This window comes from Mauremys reevesii, linkage group 3, assembly GCF_016161935.1.
Source record: "Mauremys reevesii isolate NIE-2019 linkage group 3, ASM1616193v1, whole genome shotgun sequence".
Taxonomy (NCBI): Eukaryota; Metazoa; Chordata; order Testudines; family Geoemydidae; genus Mauremys; species Mauremys reevesii.
Window position 1 is genome coordinate 58,372,810 of NC_052625.1, and position 21,028 is coordinate 58,393,837.

A 21,028-nucleotide genomic window follows, 5' to 3' on the forward strand; every position below is an offset into this window, starting at 1 on the left:
CTCATCCTTAACTATCTCCCTCATTCATTGCTGGCCCTGTCAGTAACTCCTTACAATCTCATCCCTGCTGCTCCTATCACCTGGAAACACCTCTACTCCCCATTTCATTACAAATCTCAGCAGAAAACATCTCTTTTCTCCCTCTATCATGTCACTACAGTGAAGAACGTCAGAAAGAGTAGCTTACTCTAACACCGGAAAAGGAAGCAGCAAAAGGAAAATGATACACTCCCTAAAGCTAATCTCTCCCCCTCTCTCTATTGATAATGATAGATAAATAATGCTTCACTATAGTGTCTACCTAGAACCTTCCCCAAGCCCTTCTCCTGGTCTCCTGCTACAGATTTAAAAAAATAGCACATATATGCTCACTTAGCCTATAGTTCTTAATAAAGAGGAGCCAAGACAGGGATAAATTATTTACCTCTACAGGGCATTCTGGGATATGAAAGACATAGTACAAAGTTGTATTTTGAAATGTATGTCAGTAACATGCCATTCATGAGCCTTCTACACTGTGCCTGTTTAAATCTCTGTACACCTGGCTTCACCACCAGACCTATAAATCCCCTTGCTGCCATAGAGACACAAATGTACTACAGCAGGACGTTTGGGTAGGATGGGAAGGTAACAGATATATTTCTAAGGGATCAGAGAAACTCTAATCTTGCAGGCTCTCATCCTGGCCTTGTCCTGGTGATTAGGATCTTGTGATAAGCTTGTACTTTGTTAAAGGGAAACTGCAACAAAATAATAGAAGATATTCTAAGCCAACAGCACTCAGTCTGTAAGAGCTGCTTTGTCACTGACAGTCAGAGAGCCACTAAATCACAGCAAAAGGCTGTATCATAATATTCCTTCTGTGAAACTCTACTCTGTCAACAACAGGGCCCTTCCGATCTTTCGCACCACCTTATCCTGTCAGAGTGATGTCCTCACAGACTCAGCTGTAATGAACAGAACAGGAATTGCTATTGAGAGGGCTGAGCACAGACAGATCTTGCGGTTCTCCAGCTCCCAGGCTGTCACCACTTGTGCTGCATAGTGTCAGCACACAGGGCCTCCCTAAGTCCTGGCCTGACCACTAATGGAAATGGCTACTAACTACACTACAGAGAAGGAACCTCCTTTCTTTCCCCACATCTCCTGGTTACTCATTATATGCATACAGGGAGAGAAAGATTTCCTATTCTCCCCACTGCTAGAAGCAACATAATGAGTAACTAAACATCCCACAAATCTAATTGAAAGATTAATTAACGATCCAGCTAACCACCACCAGTTGGTGAGAGACAGCTAATGTAGGTTAGGGCTCAAAGAATGTCGCTCACCACTGGAACATATGTGATAGCAGGAGACTTTTAAAGCCTTTGAAAGATAAATTCTGTAATTTAAAAAAAACTGGATTAATTTAATCATCTTTTTAAAACCCTCATTTTAATAATTTTGAAAATTAGCTGCCTTTGTCAAACAATGTACTGCTGAGCAGTGTGCACTAGCTCTTAATCAATTTTGCAGTTGGAAGTCTGATTTGCTGTTGTATAATTAAAATCTATATTGTGTATGTATTTTAGATACACACACGGGAAAATAGTACTTAGTTATCTGAAATATTGTAATCCTTTTTCTTCAAGGGGAAGGTTTCCACTGAAGATCTTACAGCTTTTCCTGAATAAGGGTGAGAGCTGGAACATAAAAGTCTTTCAAACCTCATGATTAGCCTTGGGCAGCTAACGTTCTTCTCTTGGTACACATCCCGGAGGGTTACTATATGAAGTACTGTCACCAGATTCACAAATGTCCGAGGAACCTGCCAAGATTATAAACAAAGTCAAAGCAAGCAAACAGAGAACAGTAGTGCCATTCCTGCTCTTCCGAGCACAACCAAGCAGGCCAGGGACTGGTCAGATTATTTTTTTGCTAATGTAATATGTACCTTAATCTGCTGATCTAAACAACCTTTACTATCTCCATTAGAGGTTCACAGTGTTGGCTGAGTGCATAATCTCAACAGGAAATCCTAAATTGGGTTTGTTCTACCTTAAATACAGAGCTGCAGCCACTGAGACTCATGATTCTAACAAGGCCAGATCCCAAAACTGCTGGTCTCTTGAGGCAAGAGTATGATACTCTCACTCATGCTGAGGAGCCCTGTATTCCATGAGTAGTCCCATTGGTTTCAACTAGAAAAAGGATATCAGAATATCTCTCTTAATAAAAATAATCGGGGTTGTGCTGTATAGTGAGTGGGCAGATGTGCTACTGCTAGGCATAGTTACACAACTGTCATGAAATACCATATATTTGTCAATATATTTACACTACCTGACTCCCAACACATGAGGTGGAATTCCAGTCCACCCAATCACCATTCTTTCTGTAAAATACTTCCTTAAATTCTTCCTACAGATTAGAGCAGTGGTTCTCAAACTGCGGGTTGTGACCCCATTTTAATGGGATCGCCAGGACTGGTGTTAGACTTGCTGGGGCCCAGGGCTGAAGACTGAGCCCCACTGCTCGGGGCCGAAGCTCCAGGGCTTCAGCCCTTAGTGGCAGGGCTTGGGCTTTGGCTTCAGCTCCAGCCCTGGGCAGCGGGGCTCAGGTTACAGCCCCTCCTCCCCGGGGCTGAAGCCCTTGGGGTTTGGCTTTGGTCCCCCAGCCTGGGGCAGTGGGACTTGGCTAGGCTCACGCTTCAGTCCCCCCGCCCCCCCCCAGGGTTGTGTAGTAATTTTTGTTGTCAGAAGAGGGTCACGGCGCAATGAAGTTTGAGAACCCCTGGATTAGAGATTACTATATGAAACATCTACACATGCACCAATGCTGCCCATACCAGAATGAGAAACTAAGTATGATTGCAAATTAATAACTCTAGAACCAACCACTGAAACTCAAGAAATTTGTCTTTCCCATCTGACCCCTCTCCCTAGGTTAGTAGTAAAGATTGCTTTTTACCTCTCTATGAAGTATGTCCAAAGCTATTCTTATATTGTTGGTGAAGTTATCAGGAGAAAAATGCACCTGTTGAAACAAAGGGTTGAATGGAGTTCTGGGCATCTGTAGTTTCCTCAGGCAGATACAGAAGCTACTAGCTGACTCTTAGACTACAGTGACTGGACTCTTGGTTCAGGGTACATTGGCACAACAAATAGCTCTAGAGCATCTCTGGTTCCCCAGCTCCCTCCTTAAGCATCATCATAGGAAGGAAGGATTTGGCAACCATCAGAGGCCATTCACAGAGCCAATTCCACTGGGCTTACTGGTGAGATGTCATAACTGCCTCCACACTCACTATCAGCTAGTATCAGAAGCACAGCTGTCCCATCACTAAGACTTTCATCAATGGAGATCAGTCTGAAGAAACATTCTTCTCATATAATGTAAAATATTAAAGTATTTTTTAAGTCAGGTGTGCGGGCTATTAGCAACTTGCCTCTCATTTAGTCCTTGAGTTCCATGAAATCTCAGTTGCAAGTACATCCCATGCAGAAAAGTGTACCAGACAAACAGAGAAATTAGTGTGAAAAAAAATCTATTAGGTCATCTTGTCCATTTCCCTCTGCCAGGGCAAGATTTTCCCCTACAATATATTTGAATAGCTCTGTTTCACGTAATTTGGCGTTTACCCCATCTCTTATGAAATTACGAAATAGTCTAATAAGACCTTATTGTTAAAAGTGTCGTCGTCCCCCCTATCTGATATTCATCCTTAATTCTGCTTGGCTCAATTTCATCCCATTGTTCTTAATGACACCCCCTTAGTCCATTCTGTAAACCCAGACAACACACTCATTTCCCTTACATATTTCCTGCTTCTCTGCTCACCAAGCCACATTCTGGTTTGTAACCTAAAGGAGACATCATGCTGATTTCTGAATTTAAGAGGAGCCTCCCACCCTCCTGCACAGACCTCTGCCATCTTGTTTTTCAGTTCAGATGCAGAATGTTAGTAAGTCATTGTGTTTGCTGACTTTCTTTCATGGAGACTTTACAGTCTTTCTTTGTTATTTTTCTTTATCTGAAATCAGTCATCTAGAATGGAAAGCACACATTGTGCTCTTAGTGTATAGGGAAAACAACAAGGTCCCACCAACTGTGTGAGAGGTGCATAGAGGAGATTGGACATTAATCAGGAGTTTGCTATGAACTGTGGATAGAACCTCTCTCATGTCCATGTATCTGGTGGTAGACATATCATGTTGGATGCTGGTAGCATGTGAGAGGGAAAAAGATACGGCACATTGGTAAGATGAAATGGGGAAAATCCTTGACAGTTTATTATCTTATCTACATATGGAAAGAACTAACTTAATCAACAGAAAGTTATCTTAGTTTGTAGCAAAATAAAGTAGATACAATCAAATAATCAATGGTATTACATTACTTTATCTCAATCTCAGGTGTAATGACCATCAAGTCTCAAGAGAAATGGTGAGAACTGTCCATGTGTGGCCTAGCCAGTTTTGGTCCATTAAGTCTACCTAGCTGAGCTCCACTATTCCACTCTCCAAAATGTACCAAGTAATAATGATATCGCAAGTTCACATAAAAGACACATCTAAAATCCCTAGTGACTTACTGGATCATTGCAGAATCTGCACAGGTCATTTCCTCCTATAAAGAGTGTTATGAGCTTCCAGTCTTCCTGGAAATTTATTCTCTGTAGTCAGGAAAAAAATAAAATAAAAAAGACAAGATAAGATAAGGAAAAAATTGCTGTGCAACAAGTTAAAAGAGAATTAAGTTTATCTTTGAGGCATGGACAGCATCCTTCTGTGTGCCTGTACAGCATCTAGCACAATGGAGTTCTGGTCATGGCTGAGGGACTTTGAGCGCTATGGTGACAGATGTGATGCGATGGAATCATGGAATATTCAAAGACTACTGTTCAATTTTATTTTATATATCTTTATGAGCTTGTTAGTGATTGTATTCCTGGCTAAATGGATAAGTACATTTCCTGCAGGAACTAAAAGCAATGGAGGGTAATTAATGCAAATCTCCATTAGAAACAATACCGATAAAAAGTCAGTTAAGTTTGCCCTGAGGAAGAGACACCACTGGTTTGACCAGGTTCAGAACACACAAAGGGCTTGAATCTGTACAGAATGACAGCCCTGACCTGGGGAGAGTCAGACACTATCAAGAACTGACAGGCATAAGACTGTGATCACAGACACAGGCCCTGCAGAAGACCTGAAGTATTTTTAGATCTTCCAGGTCTCCATATGGAAGATGGGTAACCACTTAGTAAGTTAGGCATGCGTATGAGCTGTTTAATGTTTTAAGATATGCTTTCTCTGAAATGTTTTTGCTCTGAATAAAACAAACTTTGTGATAACTGGCTGGTCACTGGCTAACCCTGTCATTCTCTCAGGGGACACAACTGCAGTTCAGACCTGCTGAGGTGATCACAGTTAATTGAAAAGGTCTGCAATGTAAGGCCCTGGTCTGGAGGGAGAGAACAACAGGACAACAGTCCAAGAAAGGTGATGGCTGGAGGTAACTGCTGTGGGAACTCAGACTAAAGTCTTCACTGCAAAGAAGTTGGGCTTTTTTTTTTTTTAAACCACTAATGCATGCTAGTTACCTTGCTGTAAAATCCCAGTGGAGACAAGGTGCTGTAGCTGTATTGTGAATTAAACTCTACAAAGTCAACCACCAGCTGGGGTATTGTGTAGACCAAGTTGCCTAGCTTCTTAATGGTAAAAACCTGTCTCCACTAGGATTTCACAGCAAGGTAACTAGCATGCATTAGTCACCTCACTGTAAAAAAAATAAAATAAAAAACCCTTTACAAAAAGCCCTACTTGATGGTATGCTGAAACAGACCCTGCACGGAGGGATGTTGCATTCTATCCACTTTATCATTGCCCTACCCATAGATTTCTGCCTGACATCTACTGTTGATCTGCTGTGCTGTTAGAGACTAATGACCCAAGACAGTTGCATCCTACTTAAAGATATTCATGCCAGCCAAGACTCACAGTATCATTCTTCATCAGGTCCACCAGTCTCCTCGCCTGCGAAGGGACATTCCTAAATATTAAAAAAGAAGACGACCGATGAACACTTCATGATGAACAGGGCATTGAGAAAAGCAGATGAAAGAGCAAAGGCCATGACAACCCATTCAAATAACGTGGTATTGAACTGAAGACTCCAGTTGCAGCTTTTATTGGACTAAATATAGTTACAGAAATAAGCCACATCTGGAGTTGGAGAAACAGTGAAGAAACATTTAGCATCTATCAGGCATCTGGCACTGTGGGTGCTGTGTGAAGGCTACATAGTGCAGCATCCCCGATTGAAGAGGGAAATACATTTGGGGTGGGACTGGCCTATTGTAATTCAGTGTATTTGAAGGTTTTAGCTTTAAGAGGATGGTTCCCGGTCAGGCAAAAGGTTACCCAAGCCAAAGGACCTCAAATAGCAGAGTGTGTTAGTTTAAGACTAGAGTTCAGTCATACTCTACCCTCCCTGGACTATTGGTGGCTGGAAGCAGCACTGTGAGATTGCCTTGCATCATCTCTGCCGATGACCAGTGCTGTTAGAAAAGTGACAATGAGCTGTGAGAGAGAGAAATCCAGCCCTTTCCAATGGGATGAAGGGTCACTGCGAGCAGTGCAGGTTTAAAAAATGGCCTCCAAGTGAATTGCATTCAGAAACAGTCTTTCATTTCTTGTAATTACACTTTAAAAAAAATCCACTCTTTATACTTCGATTTTATTTTGTTTCATCCTACAGACAACTGGAAGGATACAGCCGACCAGGATAATCTCTTTGAGTGATAGCAGCCATAGAGAACTCACAGTTACTGGGAGTTATCTATCTCTGTGAGATTACTGTTATAAGTTATATGGCATCACCTGCACGGTACACACTGACACATATATAAATTCCGAAATCCAGAAAAAAGGAACTACTAGCCCTTTGGATGTATTAATACAAACAAAGAACCTTTACAATAAGAAGACAAAGAGTTCACATGAATTTCATTGAAGACTGAACGTAGTCTAACTGGGTTCTATTCCAAACTCTGCCATGATCTGATTTTTGGCTGCTCAATATCCTCTCTGTCCCTTAGCATCCCTGGGTGATATCTTGGTCCCAGTGAATTCATGGTAAAGCTCCCACTGATTTCAATGGGACCAGGATTTCTTCTGCCCCTCCTCCCACACATTCCTCTGTCAAGTGGGAATAACCATTTATTTCACCATAGGGCTATGAGGCTTCATTACTCAATGTTTGTAAAGCACTTTGAGCTCCTTGGATGAGAGAGTAGGGCAAAATATTATATTGTTACTGCTAAGATTTCCTTTACTATGACTAGGAAAGCCACACTGGCCCTTAAATTTCTTAGCTGTCAGGCTAGAGATTAAATACAGAGGACGAGTTTGGGTTCTGCACATCTTTATTGGCCAAGTTTTCAAAATCAAACATTAGGGGTGTCTAAATTCCATTTTATGTCTAAACCACTGACATTTGGAGTGTTCACAGACTTGTAAGAATGTTCTAGGTTTGGCACGTCTCTAACTGGAACTTAAAAAATAATCTACTCTCCGTTAAAAAAAAAAAAAAAGAGGGAGAGAAGTATTTTTCTGTTCTCACTTACTCTGAGCGAGCTCCTGCCACAGCCTGATTCAGGAAGGCATTAGATGAGTCCTGGTCCCCTTTGCCAATGGAGTACCCTTGAAGGGAAGGATTAAACTCACGAAGAATATCTGGAAAAGAAGAGACCCATGAAATGTAACTTAATTCAGTGGGTAATGAGCTGGAGTCTAAAACCAGAACTTGCCCCAGAAGGATTTTAGCAGATCTCAGTTAATAACTTGAAGGTAACCGTTAATATACTGTGGGTGAAAAAAAATCTGACCACTCAATTATTGTTTCATCTCCAGAATACCCAGTTTAATGAATTCAGACGTCAATTTCAACTGATTGCACAACATGGGCAGTATACCTGGCAATGTCATTTTGATCAGTTTGCTGAGTAATACAAGACTACGTAATATTAATCAAGTTACAAACTTTACATACTCACAGTAAATTTAGAGATGGGTTTGTATCAAACCCTCTGTCCAAACTTCCCTGATCTTCAGAGTTGTTAAAAACTAAAGTGCTAATCTGGATCTGAATTTTGTAAATGGATCTTATCTTGTATAGTGAGCTGAAAACCTTCCAAATCCAATCACCCTTGAACATTCAGGCATATGAAATCCAAATCTTGCAGCCTGGCTCCATTTAAGATTTTTTTTTTTTAATGGGCAAAGGAGAAAAGTTATGTAAGTAGTCTCTGTAGTCTAAGGACTGAAACAATTTGATTTAGCCATTCCAAAAGTGCCTCAGACAGAATAATATACCAAAAATAATATCACTGGTCTACAATTTTTGAGAAGTCGTCTGCTTCAGAGATAAAATGTGGTATTTATTATGTATTTTGATGTGCTGAATTCAAATATGACAATTAAAACAACTGATTGGCTACTGTTTCTAAGATATTTAAGTTTTTACATTTTATGTCTATGCATATTGTGTAGATAGTAGAGTTTTAATCATAAATTGTAAACCTACGTCTTTTCATGTGTTTATGGTTGCTTTACATGATAATATGTCACCTGTCCTGTTTATGTAACACTTTAAAAATCAGCAAAAGGGTTATATAAATAAAATTTATTATGAAACAAAAGGCAAAAAACTATTAAGTACATAGTTTAGTCCTATTCAGTGTCTACTCAGCGCTTCTTGGCTTGTCTCTTGAATTCATTAAATGGAGCATCTCTTGTCACTGTCCAGCAATAGTCTGCAAGCATTGATGGGCTCCATTTGCCTGATAGCGTTTCTCCATTGTTGCAATGAACTGGTGAAATCGCTCGCCGTGCTCGTCGCTCACTGCTCCGCAGTTCGGTGGAAAAAAATCTAGATGAGAGTGCAAAAAAATGCATCTTTAGTGACATGTTGCAACCAAGGCTTTTGTATGCCTTGAGGAGGTTTTCCACCAACAACCTGTAGTTGTCTGCCTTGTTGTTTCCGAGAAAATTTATTGCCACTAACTGGAAGGCTTCCCATGCTGTCTTTTCCTTGCCACGCAGTGCATGGTCAAATGCATCATCTCGAAGAAGTTCATGAATCTGAGGACCAACAAAAACACCTTCCTTTATCTTAGCTTCACTTAACCTTGGAAATTTTCCACGGAGGTACTTGAAAGCTGCTTGTGTTTTGTCAATGGCCTTGACAAAGTTCTTCATCAGACCCAGCTTGATGTGTAAGGGTGGTAACAAAATCTTCCTTGATTCAACAAGTGGTGGATGCTGAACACTTTTCCTCCCAGGCTCCAATGACTGTCGGAGTGGCCAATCTTTCTTGATGTAGTGGGAATCTCTTGCACGACTATCCCATTCGCAGAGAAAACAGCAGTACTTTGTGTATCCAGTCCGCAGACCAAGCAAGAGAGCAACAACCTTCAAATCGCCACAAAGCTGCCACTAATGTTGGTCATAGTTTATGCACCTCAAAAGTTGTTTCATGTTGTCATAGGTTTCCTTCATATGAACTGCATGACCAACTGGAATTGATGACAAAACATTGCCATTATGCAGTAAAACAGCTTTCAGACTCGTCTTCGATGAATCAATGAACAGTCTCCACTCATCTGGATCGTGAACGATGTTGAGGGCTGCCATCACACCATCGATGTTGTTGCAGGCTACAAGATCACCTTCCATGAAGAAGAATGGGACAAGATCTTTTTGACGGTCACAGAACATGGAAACCCTAACATCACCTGCCAGGAGATTCCACTGCTGTAGTCTGGAGCCCAACAGCTCTGCCTTACTCTTGGGTAGTTCCAAATCCCTGACAAGGTCATTCAGTTCACCTTGTGTTATGAGGTGTGGTTCAGAGGAGGAGGATGGGAGAAAATGTGGGTCCTGTGACATTGATGGTTCAGGACCAGAAGTTTCATCCTCTTCCTCTTCCTCGTCTGACTCGAGTGAGAATGATTCTGGTGCATCAGGAACCAGCAGTCCTTCTCCGTGGGGTACTGGGCGTATAGCTGATGGAATGTTTGGATAATGCACAGTCCACTTTTTCTTCTTTGACACACCTTTCCCAACTGGAGGCACCATGCAGAAGTAACAATTGCTGGTATGATCTGTTGGGTCTCTCCAAATCATTGGCACTGCAAAAGGCATAGATTTCCTTTTCCTGTTCAACCACTGGCGAAGATTTGTTGCACAAGTGTTGCAGCATATGTGTGGGGCCCACCTCTTGTCCTGATCTCCAATTTTGCAGCCAATATAAAGGTGATAGGTTTTCTTAACCATAGTGGTTATACTGCGCTTTTGTGATGCAAAAGTCACTTCACCACAAACATAGCAGAAGTTATCTGCACTGTTCACACAAGTACGAGGCATCTCTGCTCACTTTGGCTAAACAGAAATGTGTCCCTTTGCAAAATCAAACACTGACAAATAAGAGAGCACGACACTGTATGATTTCTAGAGCTGATATAGGGCAATTTGTTCAGAAGAGTGATGTAAGCTTCATTATGATTGCATCATCCATGACTTTTAGGAATAACATGATGCAATTCATATCATATATGACGCAATACCAGCTTCAGATTGCATCATTCATTGTTTTGCCTAAAAAGCAAGTACTGTCCAAACCCAGTCATAGATTTATTCATAGAACCAGTCAAAGATGTATTTTAGTCATTTCTGGTTTAAATTGAGATCCCTTCCCTTTATAACTCACTTATACTCCGCTATTCCCAAGTCAAGGGTCGTATATACTGACCCAATAGCATAACTTGAAAACTAGAGCCAATCAACAATTTTAAGCATCATTTTCGTTCTCAGTGACCCAGAATTAGTAAAGTTTGACTACATTTATTTCAGAAGCATTTTGGCTGTAGAGCAGTGTATTCATTTTCCAGGGAATTACAAAACATACTGTTATGTCATGCACAGCAAATTATTGGGGTGACTGTTAAGCAAAGTTTATTCACCATTGGTTAGTGAATGTAAAGTGATTGAGTGTGCCGTGCTGCAAAATTGTAAACCTTTCTTCATGTCTGTTCTTTAAATGATTAAACAGTTCAAAAAATATGCCAAGGTTAGGAAAACAGGCACTTACTTGCTAGTGTCGTGACTGTGGTTATGTTTTCATCTCCTCCAGTACTGTTATATGGAAATAAACAAGCGAAAATATTTCAAAAATTTTAGTCAACAATATTTACTTTCTAAGGTATTGGAATAAGTAATAGAGCTTCCCCTAATGGTGTTTCTCTGCATACATACACAGATGAAGCAAATTATTGTTTATAAAATTTGTTAAAGACGGACTCTCTGTGCATACCTCACATTGCACGTTCACCACAAGAAAATCAAAGATGTCATTTAAACAGAATGTCAAAATCTTTTCAGTGAAAGAAATTAGAGAATTTTAAACATTTAATGTAGTTGCCACCATTTTTGCTATAGCGTTCCCCTTTAAAATCTATACAATTATCCTTTGTGAGTTATCATCATGACTATAGTATTCATACTATGCCCGTATACTGGTAATGTTAGTAAATAGATAACATTGTAAAGACAGGAGAACCTCAGAATTACGAATACCATAGTTATGAACTGACCAGTCAACCACACACCTCATTTGGAACCGGAAGTATGTAATCAGGCAGCAGCAGAGACCGCTCCCCCCCTCCCCAAAAAAAGGCAAATACAGTGCCGTGCTGTGTTAAATGTAAACTAAAAAAAAAAATTCTTCTGCATAGTAAAGTTTCAAAGCTGTATTAAGTCAATGTTCAGTTGTAAACTTTTGAAAGAACCATAACATTTTGTTCAGCGTTACAAACAACCTCCATTCACAAGGTGTTCGTAACTCTGAGGTTCTATTGGATTAAAGGGTGATCGCTATATATATATTTTTCCATTTCACTCAGTTTGAAGAAAGAAACTAGACTGGTCAGTTTCTCTTTATATACATTTATACTTTCTCCTGCACTAATAATTCTTTTGTATATTCTACTTCTAATAATGTGGAATGTTACATTATTTAAAAGTGTTTGTTATTAGATTTTTATAAAAATTTCTTTTGAAATTCCCCCCTAAAAATAAAGCCTAAAAAGTTGGGCCTATATTACTTTTACAGTGTGCCTTTAATCTGGAATGAGGGTATTTTAATACACTACACAATTGATATTTCTAATTACAAATGCACGAGTGAGAAATGATGGGGAAAACATGCTGTGATTATATTTAAATCACAAAAGTTTTCATAGTTACAAAAAATATAGAGAAAATTTATTCTCAATATGGCACTTTTGAACTGTGTAGTAAATATCAGTGCCAGATATAAAAGCCTAGGACTGTACTGATTGTAACTAGTGGCTGCATTGTATAATGTAGCTAAAGTGGGGAAAGGGTCAGGAGAAATATTGACCTTGTGTGGAGTGAGAGAAGCAATGAGGACCCAATTCTGCAGTCCATTTGCCAGTAGAACTCCATTGACTTCGGATGGGAGGTGTGCATATGCAAGGCTGGAGCTTTGGAATGAGGGCTGAAGTTTGTTCAAATGAATAAAAATCTTATTTCCTACCAAGAACACAGATGTGAACAGGTGCCACTTTCAGCCTGCTCTAAAACAAAGTCCACACAGATAGTGAAGCCAAACTCATTCCCCTCTTTGGATTTGGCTTTATCAACAAAGAAATGAATAAGAACAAAGTTTAGCTCAAGGCTCCTCCTCAGGCTGGGATGCTCCTTGGGAGTGCTCAGCTCACACTTTAGATCCTCTCAGGAGAGCACTTCCTTTATATTCAGAGGCAGGTGACTATGACGTGACCTGAGTCAGCAAAACCCACTTAACTATTTCCTAGTAAGATCAACACCTGCTAACCAGCTAGGATATTTCAGGAAGACATTGTCAGCCTGTCACAACAGGCTCTCTCCTGTGTTTTTCGTGGTAGCCTAGGGAGATTCTTATGCCAGACGAGAAATGTATCTCAGCAGCCATAGGGCCCAGAGTTCAGAGACCATGACAGTTTCCCCAAGGACAAAAACGAGCATTTAGATGGGACAGAATTTTAGGGCACTCACCTCCAGGAGAGACCTCGGTACTGTGTCAGAACATCGAGAACGTCGTTTGGTTTAGACCCTGCCCCATTACCTGCCTGATACCAAGGGAAATAGAGAGTGTGAATAGACCTTCCAGATAAAGCCATCCACTCTGTCTGATCATAATAAAAGCAATTAGAAGGAGGGTTAATGAGCCAAGCTACATTCCAGATACCCTCAATCCTTTTAAGAACAAATAATGTATTTCAGTTCCACACCACTGAAGCCTGTCTATTCTTGATGGGATGACGCAGAGGTGTAACCCACATTAGATATGATTGCCTTTTAAGGGAAGTTAATTTAGAGCTTGTCAAAAATGGGAACATTTTCAGGGACAATTTGTCCCTTTTTGTTGAAAATTTTTTAAACTGTCCAAAACAGCTTTAAGTCCATTTACGATAATAGGAATAAATACACTGGCAGCATGCGGCCCAGGACTCCAGCTGGTGGGGTGGGGCAGGTGGCGGCATGCAGCCCAGGACCCTTGCTGGTGCTGGGAGGGGGCCAGGTGGTGGTGCGTGACCTGGGACCCCTGCTGGGGCTGGGGTGAGAGAGTTGGTGGGGCTGGCAGGCTCCCTACCCAGCTCCATGTATCCCTGCAGATCCTAGTGGGATGGAAGGCTAAGGAGGCTCCACGCGCTGCCCCCACCATGAGCTCCAACTCCACAGCTGCCATTGTCTGGGAACCGCAGCCAATGGGAGATGTGGGGGCGGTGCCTGTGGACGGCAGTGCGCAGAGCCCGTGGCCCCTCCAGCTAGGAGCTACAGTGACATGCCGGCCACTTTTGGGACATCCCCCCACCTGCACCCCAATTCCCTGCCCCAGCCCTGAACCCCCTCCCGTGACTTCCACGACCTCCGTGACAGACACACAGCCTTAGTTATAAGTTTCAAAAGACTATTTTACATAACATGCCAGACAAGAAGGAACTTTGGGGGCAAAGAAAGTTGAGTGGGTTTCCTAGGAAATACTCAAGGGAAGCAAATGCAAATTCCCACCTCCAGACCCAACATTTGGATGCTACACTCTGAGGAGAGAAGCACTGTCTGCTGATTACCTGTTCGCAGTCTCTGACTATCAAAGACACCAGCTGTATAACGAAAAGGCTAACCTATGCATAAAATCATAGGACTGGAAGGGACCTCAAGAGGTCTTCTAGTCCAGTCCACTGCACTCAAGGCAGGACTAAGTATTACCTAAGACCATTCCTGACAGGTATTTGCCTAACCTGCTCTTAAAAACCTCCAATAATGGAGATTCCACAACCTCTCTAGGTAATTTGTTCCAGTGCTTAACTACCTTGACAGTTAGGAAGTTTTTCCTAATGTCCAACCTAAACCGCCCTTGCTGCAACTTAACCCCATTGCTTCTTGTCCTATCCTCAGAGGTTAACAAGAACATTTTTTTCTCCTTCTTCCTTGTAACAACCTTTTATATACTTGAAAACTTATGTCCCCCAACCCCCAGTCATCTCTTCTCCAGACTAAACAAACCCATTTTTTTTCAATCTTTCTTCATGTTTTTTAGACCTTTAGTCGTTTTTGTTGTTCTCCTCTGGACTTCTCCAATTTGTCCCATCTTTCCTGAAATGTGGCACCCAGAACTGGACACAATACTCCAGTTAAGACCTTATCAGCATGGAACAGAACAGAAGAATTACTTCTTGTGTGCTTGTTCTGAGTAACAGCTGCTCGGAACTTGTAACCACAGAAACACTGCTTACTGGGATTTGAAAGACTGATCACCTGCCAGAGTCCTTGTTTAGTTGGGAGTGATCACTAGTAAGTCTATTAGCATGTGTGCAGGTCCTTGTATTATTTGAAATACGTTTTCTCTGTATTGATTAATAATAAATATGCTTGCTTAGAAAGGGCTGCGTGGTACCTTATGACAGTGGGAAATCACACTGTTTGTAGCCTCTGAGAAGAAAGCAAAGCAGGCCTGCTTAGGCAGTCCAGCTTGTTGGGAAACTCATAGTGTAGGCAGTGAACCATGCAGCCTGGAACAATCCCAGTCAAGAGGGAGAGAATCATGGATCTCCTTCCAAGAGAGGTGACAGCTGACAAACTGGGAGCCTAGAGTGAATGCCCTTGCTAGACCATGGATGGGGAAATACAGTTGCCCTGAACTGTGACAGTCACAATCTTCCTGAACAAGAAGCCTGCTTATTGTTCCACAGAGGTGCAGTATAAACAACATCTGATCTGTGTTACTTTGGCTCTTCAGTCACTGGGTCAAATACTAAGATGGTGCAAATGGCAGTAGCTTCATAGACTCCAGTGGAACTATGCCAATTTATACCACCTGGAGAACTGACACATTTTGTTTATGCTGCTTACTATTTGTTAGGAAGGTAAGTATCTAGGGATTTTAGCTATGAGCTGTAAAAATGTATGCAATTATAGCAAATTCACCCTAACTGTTTTTATCTGATGTGCAGCATAATCCACCAGTCCTCTCTGTGCAGCATTCCTGTTGACTTAAATGGGAGTTCTTCACATAGAAAGATTAGACCTGTAAGGTGATTAATAGTCATAGTTGGACCATGGTACAGGACAGCATGGAGAACAAGATTAGCCAAACAGAGCATAACAGTGTTTGTACTACTCTCTTTCATTAGAATTCATGTCTGGCCTCGTTTCAGTCAGTTCAGCTATGGTTATCCAATGATCTACACTTACTGTGAGTGAGTCTCCCAATGCACCAATCACCTTGATGTCTGCTGGCCTCAAATTGTGAACTAAGAGGGAAAAAAAAGATTGGGAGGAGAAGGGAAGTGTCAAAGTCACACTGTATTGGAAGAACTTTTATTTGGGATAAGTATAAAGCATTCTAGAGACTCTACTTCAATATTCATGTTAAGCCAGGTAATCATGCCAGGTAATCATGACCTTAGGCGCTTGGAATGATAAATTGACAAATACTGGCATTGATCAGAACACTCAGCAGTTAGGAGGGCAGTCATCGGGCCAAGTCTTGATCCCATTGCTGCAAACCAATTACAGTGAACAGGCCAAGGGATCTCCCTGCACATCTATCCAAAGCAAAATTTTTATTAAGATCCAAGAAATGAACTGAAGACAGGCAGAGCTCTACTGACAGCACTGGTGCTTAGTATTGCTACAGCTTTTAAAAGGAAACCATAATCCTTCTGGGAGAGAAACACACAGAAGTCTTAAGATTGCAGACTGGACTTGGAAAAGTATCACATATTTTCTCCTATTGTCTGGTTGTCATTAAACTTATCGTTATAAGCCAGGTTTTCAAGCAAGCCAGTCTTCCGTTTAGGCATCAAAATAATAAGTGGGCCGATTTTCAAGAGTTCAGCATGGTGAGTGCTAAGCTAAGCACTTTTGAAAATATGACCCACATTTAGGTGCCTAAATGAGAGCTGAGCAGTTGTGAGTTCTGAGCACCTAAAAATCTAACCCTGAGCTCTTTTGAAAAATCTGGCCTACATTTAGTCTTGGAAGGATTTGATTTTTGTTGGTAAGTGTTGGTAAACATCAATTTCAGTGTACACAAAAAACAACAAAAGAAAATATTTTCATCAATAATTGAAATTTATAGATAGGCAATGAAAAAAAGGAGCTTGAGAACTTAAGAGTTTGAGTTAAGGATATTTACTTTGTACATTTTGACATGCGTTTGAATGGTTATGAAGCCTTAAATCTTACCATCTACTATCAAATAACTGTCTGATCCCCACCCCCATTGTCTGATTCCCCCTGCCATAGTTTCCTTCAACTGTGGAAATTTAAATGGATAAATATAGTGGGTGAAATGCTTAAAACCCATAATTTTGCACAACCATGAACATTTACAATTGATAAAAATTGAAAAATGCTTTAAAATAAAGATATCTGTCTAAATAATAAAAGTCAAATTTTGCCAAGCCTATCTATATTTCAATTTGTGATGTGAGACAAATAAAACTGAAAGAAGATTCTCATTTTAATTTAAGACAATTCACCAATATGCATATATTGACCTTGCTACATTAAAAATGTTCTGTATGCACAACATTTGTTTTCCCTTCATCTGATTTATTTCTTGACCTCTTAAGAATGTGTCTATATATCCTGCATCTATAACTGGCCTCTCTTTTTGAATTTATTTCTTTGGTAATGAACTTTTATGTAGAAAACTTATCCATTATAACATACTATACTGAAAAAAGAGCACATGAAATTTTAATTGCCAAAGGAACAAAATAGATCACAGCAGTAAATGCTGAATTGCAGAACAACATTACAGGCTCCTGAAAGCACTGTTGGTTCTGAACATAGGGGAAATTAAACTCCCATTTCTCTGGCCCACAATCAGCAGAACTAACTGTTAGACAGCACTACCATCCACAATTATAGGTAGGCAGATGACTCCAAGGTATTTTACAGAATGGATCATTCAGTGTGATTAGTAAACAGTGACTTAATTGGGAAGAGTAGATCCAACTTAGATACAAACCTGATTGTTATTAAGCCAATCAGATAATTTAACCAGAATTTGACTGAAGAGTCTTTCAATCTTATCTAAAGAACTCCCACTGTGGCAAAGCAGGTGCTGTATTAGGAGTCTGCAATGATCCATTTCTGTTCTGTGTCTGCAGGGGAGCTCTTGAGAACACATTAAAGGCTAAGGTCAGAGAAACCTGTGATTCTGGAAGCATGTGTCAGTAATTCAGATCTACCTCTGAGAAAGCTACCTGTAAGTAAAGGGATAAGGACTACAAAAAATAAAATGTTTCAACATGTTTCCTTGACCTTAGGCTGTTTAAACTGAAACAACACTAAATATCTAATTTTTTCATCATTTTTACTGTTTTATTTTTAATGTTTTGGAGAAGGTGCTGGCATTTGCGGTTAAGCTGGGTTGTCAGAGACCCAGGTGCTCCTTCACTTCCTTATCCTGTGCGACATTATGGCTGCTATCTGTGCCTCAGTTTCCCCCATCTGTCCAGTGGGGATAATCAGAGTTCATTGACTCATTGACATGCTAGGAGGCTTAAACCATTACTGTTCATAGTGCGCTTTGAGATCATTGACTGTATGGGGCTAAAGATGTAGAGATTTATTATAATTGCATATACTACTACTTGGGGAGACTGGTTAGCTTCATTTTCTGCCTTTTGCCAGGTTCACTTTGTAGTTCACCTATGCTTAAGGCCAATTCTGTGTATGTGGCTTTATAAACACCACAGGGGAATTTTTAAATAGCCACCTAAAGCTGTGTCTTTTATTACTGAAATATTTTTTACATTAATGACATCATTTAATACTTTAAAAAAAAGTTACATTTCGTGCATAAAACTAGTTGACAGTGTCCCTTTAAGATCAATTGAAACAGCTCTCCAATAAAGATTAAAAAACATCTGTACCTGAAACAGGAACCGTATTAGAGGGATTTCGATCAAAACAGGGAATGCTTGTCCCATAGCTCCTTTCCTGGAAGTACACACAGTATGAGACATTATATGAGGCCTTTTATGGACTAATGGTGATAAATGTTTGGTGTCCCTAGGGATTTATATATAAAAACAAACTGAAATCTTCCTTAATTTCCTAGAGTGAAACTGAATTCCACACCATTTAATTATTGCACACAAATAGGCACATGCATGGGACGAAGTGGGTATTCACTCACAAAAGCTCATGCTCCAATACTTCTGTTAGTCTATAAGGTGCCACAGGACTCTTTGCTGCTTTTACAGATCCAGATTAACACAGCTACCCCTCTGATACATTAAAACATGTTGATGTGAAACGAAATATATCCTTTATTGTGAATTTTGTGCTTCTTTTTGCTAACTAGGAGGATAAAATAAATTGATTAGCATTTATTTAAACAATTATATTGCTTAACTTGTGTAGTGCCCCCTATCCATCCGGTTACCTCCTTTAGTGCCAATCTCCTTACAGGTTTTGATGGACAGGCCTGGGTTCTTCTGGATCCCACCACCCACCCAGCAGGGTGTAACTTCTAGATTGACCCTGGGCATCTAGGTGTGAGTATTCCCTTGGGACAAGACCCCAGCATGGGTGTGTCCTATCTCTCTCCAATACAGTGACCAAGTGGGGAGTTATCTGGTTTGAGTGGGAGAACTTTGGCCTTATGACTCGCCAATCCTTCTCTTCTAGGTCTCCTTTTCTTCATGCCATACTGTTCCTTCTCATCTCCTCACACCCTGACTCACACCCTTATGCAAGTGTAAGTCAGGGGTAACTAATGAAATCTGTGGTGTTACACTAAAGTAAGCGAGATGAGAATCAGACCCAGGACATGCAGTACCAGCCCACATCTCACGTGGGTTGCTAGGAGTGCTGGTCCAGGATGCACACTGAACTCTTACTCATGACAATGGATAATATCACCTTTGCAATGTTCAGTACTGTAGTAACATTGTACAACATCCCTGCACTTCGGCCTTGTCTTCATGACTAGAAAGGTTCTTTTTTCTTTTTTTTCCCCCAAACCTCAGGATAACTAATACAAGTGAGCTATCCCAAGGTAAAACCACAGTGAAGACAAGGCAACTCAGCTGGACCACAATTTAAGCTCAACAAAGTCAGCCTGAGGTTGACCCTTGCCTACTTTATCTTGCAGTAAACCTAACTTGTCTTGCCTTCACTGTGTTTTTACTTTGAGATAGCTCATCCATGTTAGTTACCTTAAGATAAAAAACATACCCGTTTTAGCCTGAGGTCTTGTCTTCACTGCTGACTGAAGACAATTTGGCCCGTGCTACACAAAATCCAGCTAGGTAAGAATGTGGCAGCAATATAAGTTTTCTAGTCCTCAGCCATTCACAGCATGGGAGCAAAGAGTCTCAGGCTTTGGATTCACAATTGTCCCCATGTAATAATATTCATGAGACAACAACACTCTTGTACCAGCCCCACCCATCCAGTGTAGTCATGTATTAACTTATACGCTATGCCAAGGCGGTTTGTACCTGAGACAGGGCTTCAGGCTGTGATGTCCGAGGCGAAGATGAGTAGTTACTATTTCTGTATGTGAACAAATATGGATATTCCTGCAGAGATAAGATACATTTAATGGCCATAACAGAAAGACAATCAGCTGCTGCTGAAGACAATTGGACACTTTCAGATCAGACAAAAAACTGATTCAAGTCACTGCTGGTCCAAGTTCTTCACTCTGTGTGGGACTCCATTTTACTGCTGAAATTGATCCAAATACAGACAGTTCCCTCCCTTTAAAGAATAATTCACTTTATTCATTTCAGACAAGATGCACCCAGCATCTGAACCAGTGTGAAAGATCCAGTGTAGCAAGGTGGTTTAACCACACGCTGCCAAGAAGTCCACTTCTCAGGCAAACATCCTCAGTGGTTCAGCATTTTAAGAATACAAAATAGTTAAAGAGGCTTAGAGGCCATTTGTAACCTAAAGCGTTGTGAGCAGACTCAGGAAGTGTCTCCCCACACGTTTAGGAATGAGCAGCAGTCTCTTAAAACAGACACACATCTGTATAAACAGTTAGATAACTTGGAAATTCTGTAAGCAGCAGTTAAAATCCCACGTTAAAAAGAAAGCCCTCTTACCTGAGATGGGCACTGGGCCTGAAGCAGCTCTGCATAATGATAATGTTCCTTCTGCCCAACTGGTTCCACCTAGAAGAGAACAAAATAAAAGTGTCTTATACTCAAGGGGATGGAGCCGTAAATCAGGCGTGTTAGGATCTAGAGTTTTACTGCAGGCCCATCTCTAACATATACCGGTACACAAAAACACAGTCTTGTGTGTGCCTTAAGGTGGCTCTATGCATAACATAAAACCACAAAAGCAAGGAAATGAAAAGTTAAGGCATCGCACATGACCAACTTCTTACTCCTCCACCTGGAGATGCCATATTTCCCCACTAGAGCTACCACCACCACCTTAAC

At 40.8% G+C, this 21,028-nt stretch overlaps 1 protein-coding gene and 1 long non-coding RNA gene across 6 annotated transcripts in view; one reads left to right on the forward strand and one right to left on the reverse strand.

Moving 5' to 3' along the window:
* Positions 1 to 21,028, reverse strand: part of PLB1 (phospholipase B1) — a 120,677-nt gene that overhangs the window by 58,803 nt on the left and 40,846 nt on the right. For all 4 annotated transcript variants that reach the window (XM_039532426.1, XM_039532429.1, XM_039532427.1 and 1 more), the window contains 11 exons: positions 20,687 to 20,755; positions 20,075 to 20,155; positions 18,500 to 18,566; positions 15,804 to 15,862; positions 13,104 to 13,177; positions 11,137 to 11,180; positions 7,613 to 7,721; positions 5,985 to 6,036; positions 4,577 to 4,657; positions 2,953 to 3,018; positions 1,710 to 1,810 (listed from right to left, as the gene is read on the reverse strand). In XM_039532426.1, coding sequence (XP_039388360.1) covers positions 1,710 to 1,810; positions 2,953 to 3,018; positions 4,577 to 4,657; positions 5,985 to 6,036; positions 7,613 to 7,721; positions 11,137 to 11,180; positions 13,104 to 13,177; positions 15,804 to 15,862; positions 18,500 to 18,566; positions 20,075 to 20,155; positions 20,687 to 20,755 — 803 coding nt within the window. The remainder of the gene's footprint in view (positions 1 to 1,709; positions 1,811 to 2,952; positions 3,019 to 4,576; positions 4,658 to 5,984; positions 6,037 to 7,612; positions 7,722 to 11,136; positions 11,181 to 13,103; positions 13,178 to 15,803; positions 15,863 to 18,499; positions 18,567 to 20,074; positions 20,156 to 20,686; positions 20,756 to 21,028) is intronic.
* LOC120402059 lies at positions 4,913 to 7,211 on the forward strand. Of its 2 annotated transcripts, none has more exons than XR_005596934.1 (3): positions 4,913 to 4,982; positions 5,375 to 5,499; positions 6,003 to 7,211. It is a non-coding gene; the product is annotated as an uncharacterized LOC120402059 (long non-coding RNA). The 2 variants fall into 2 exon arrangements; XR_005596933.1 differs by having other exon boundaries at positions 4,919 to 5,247; positions 6,003 to 7,209.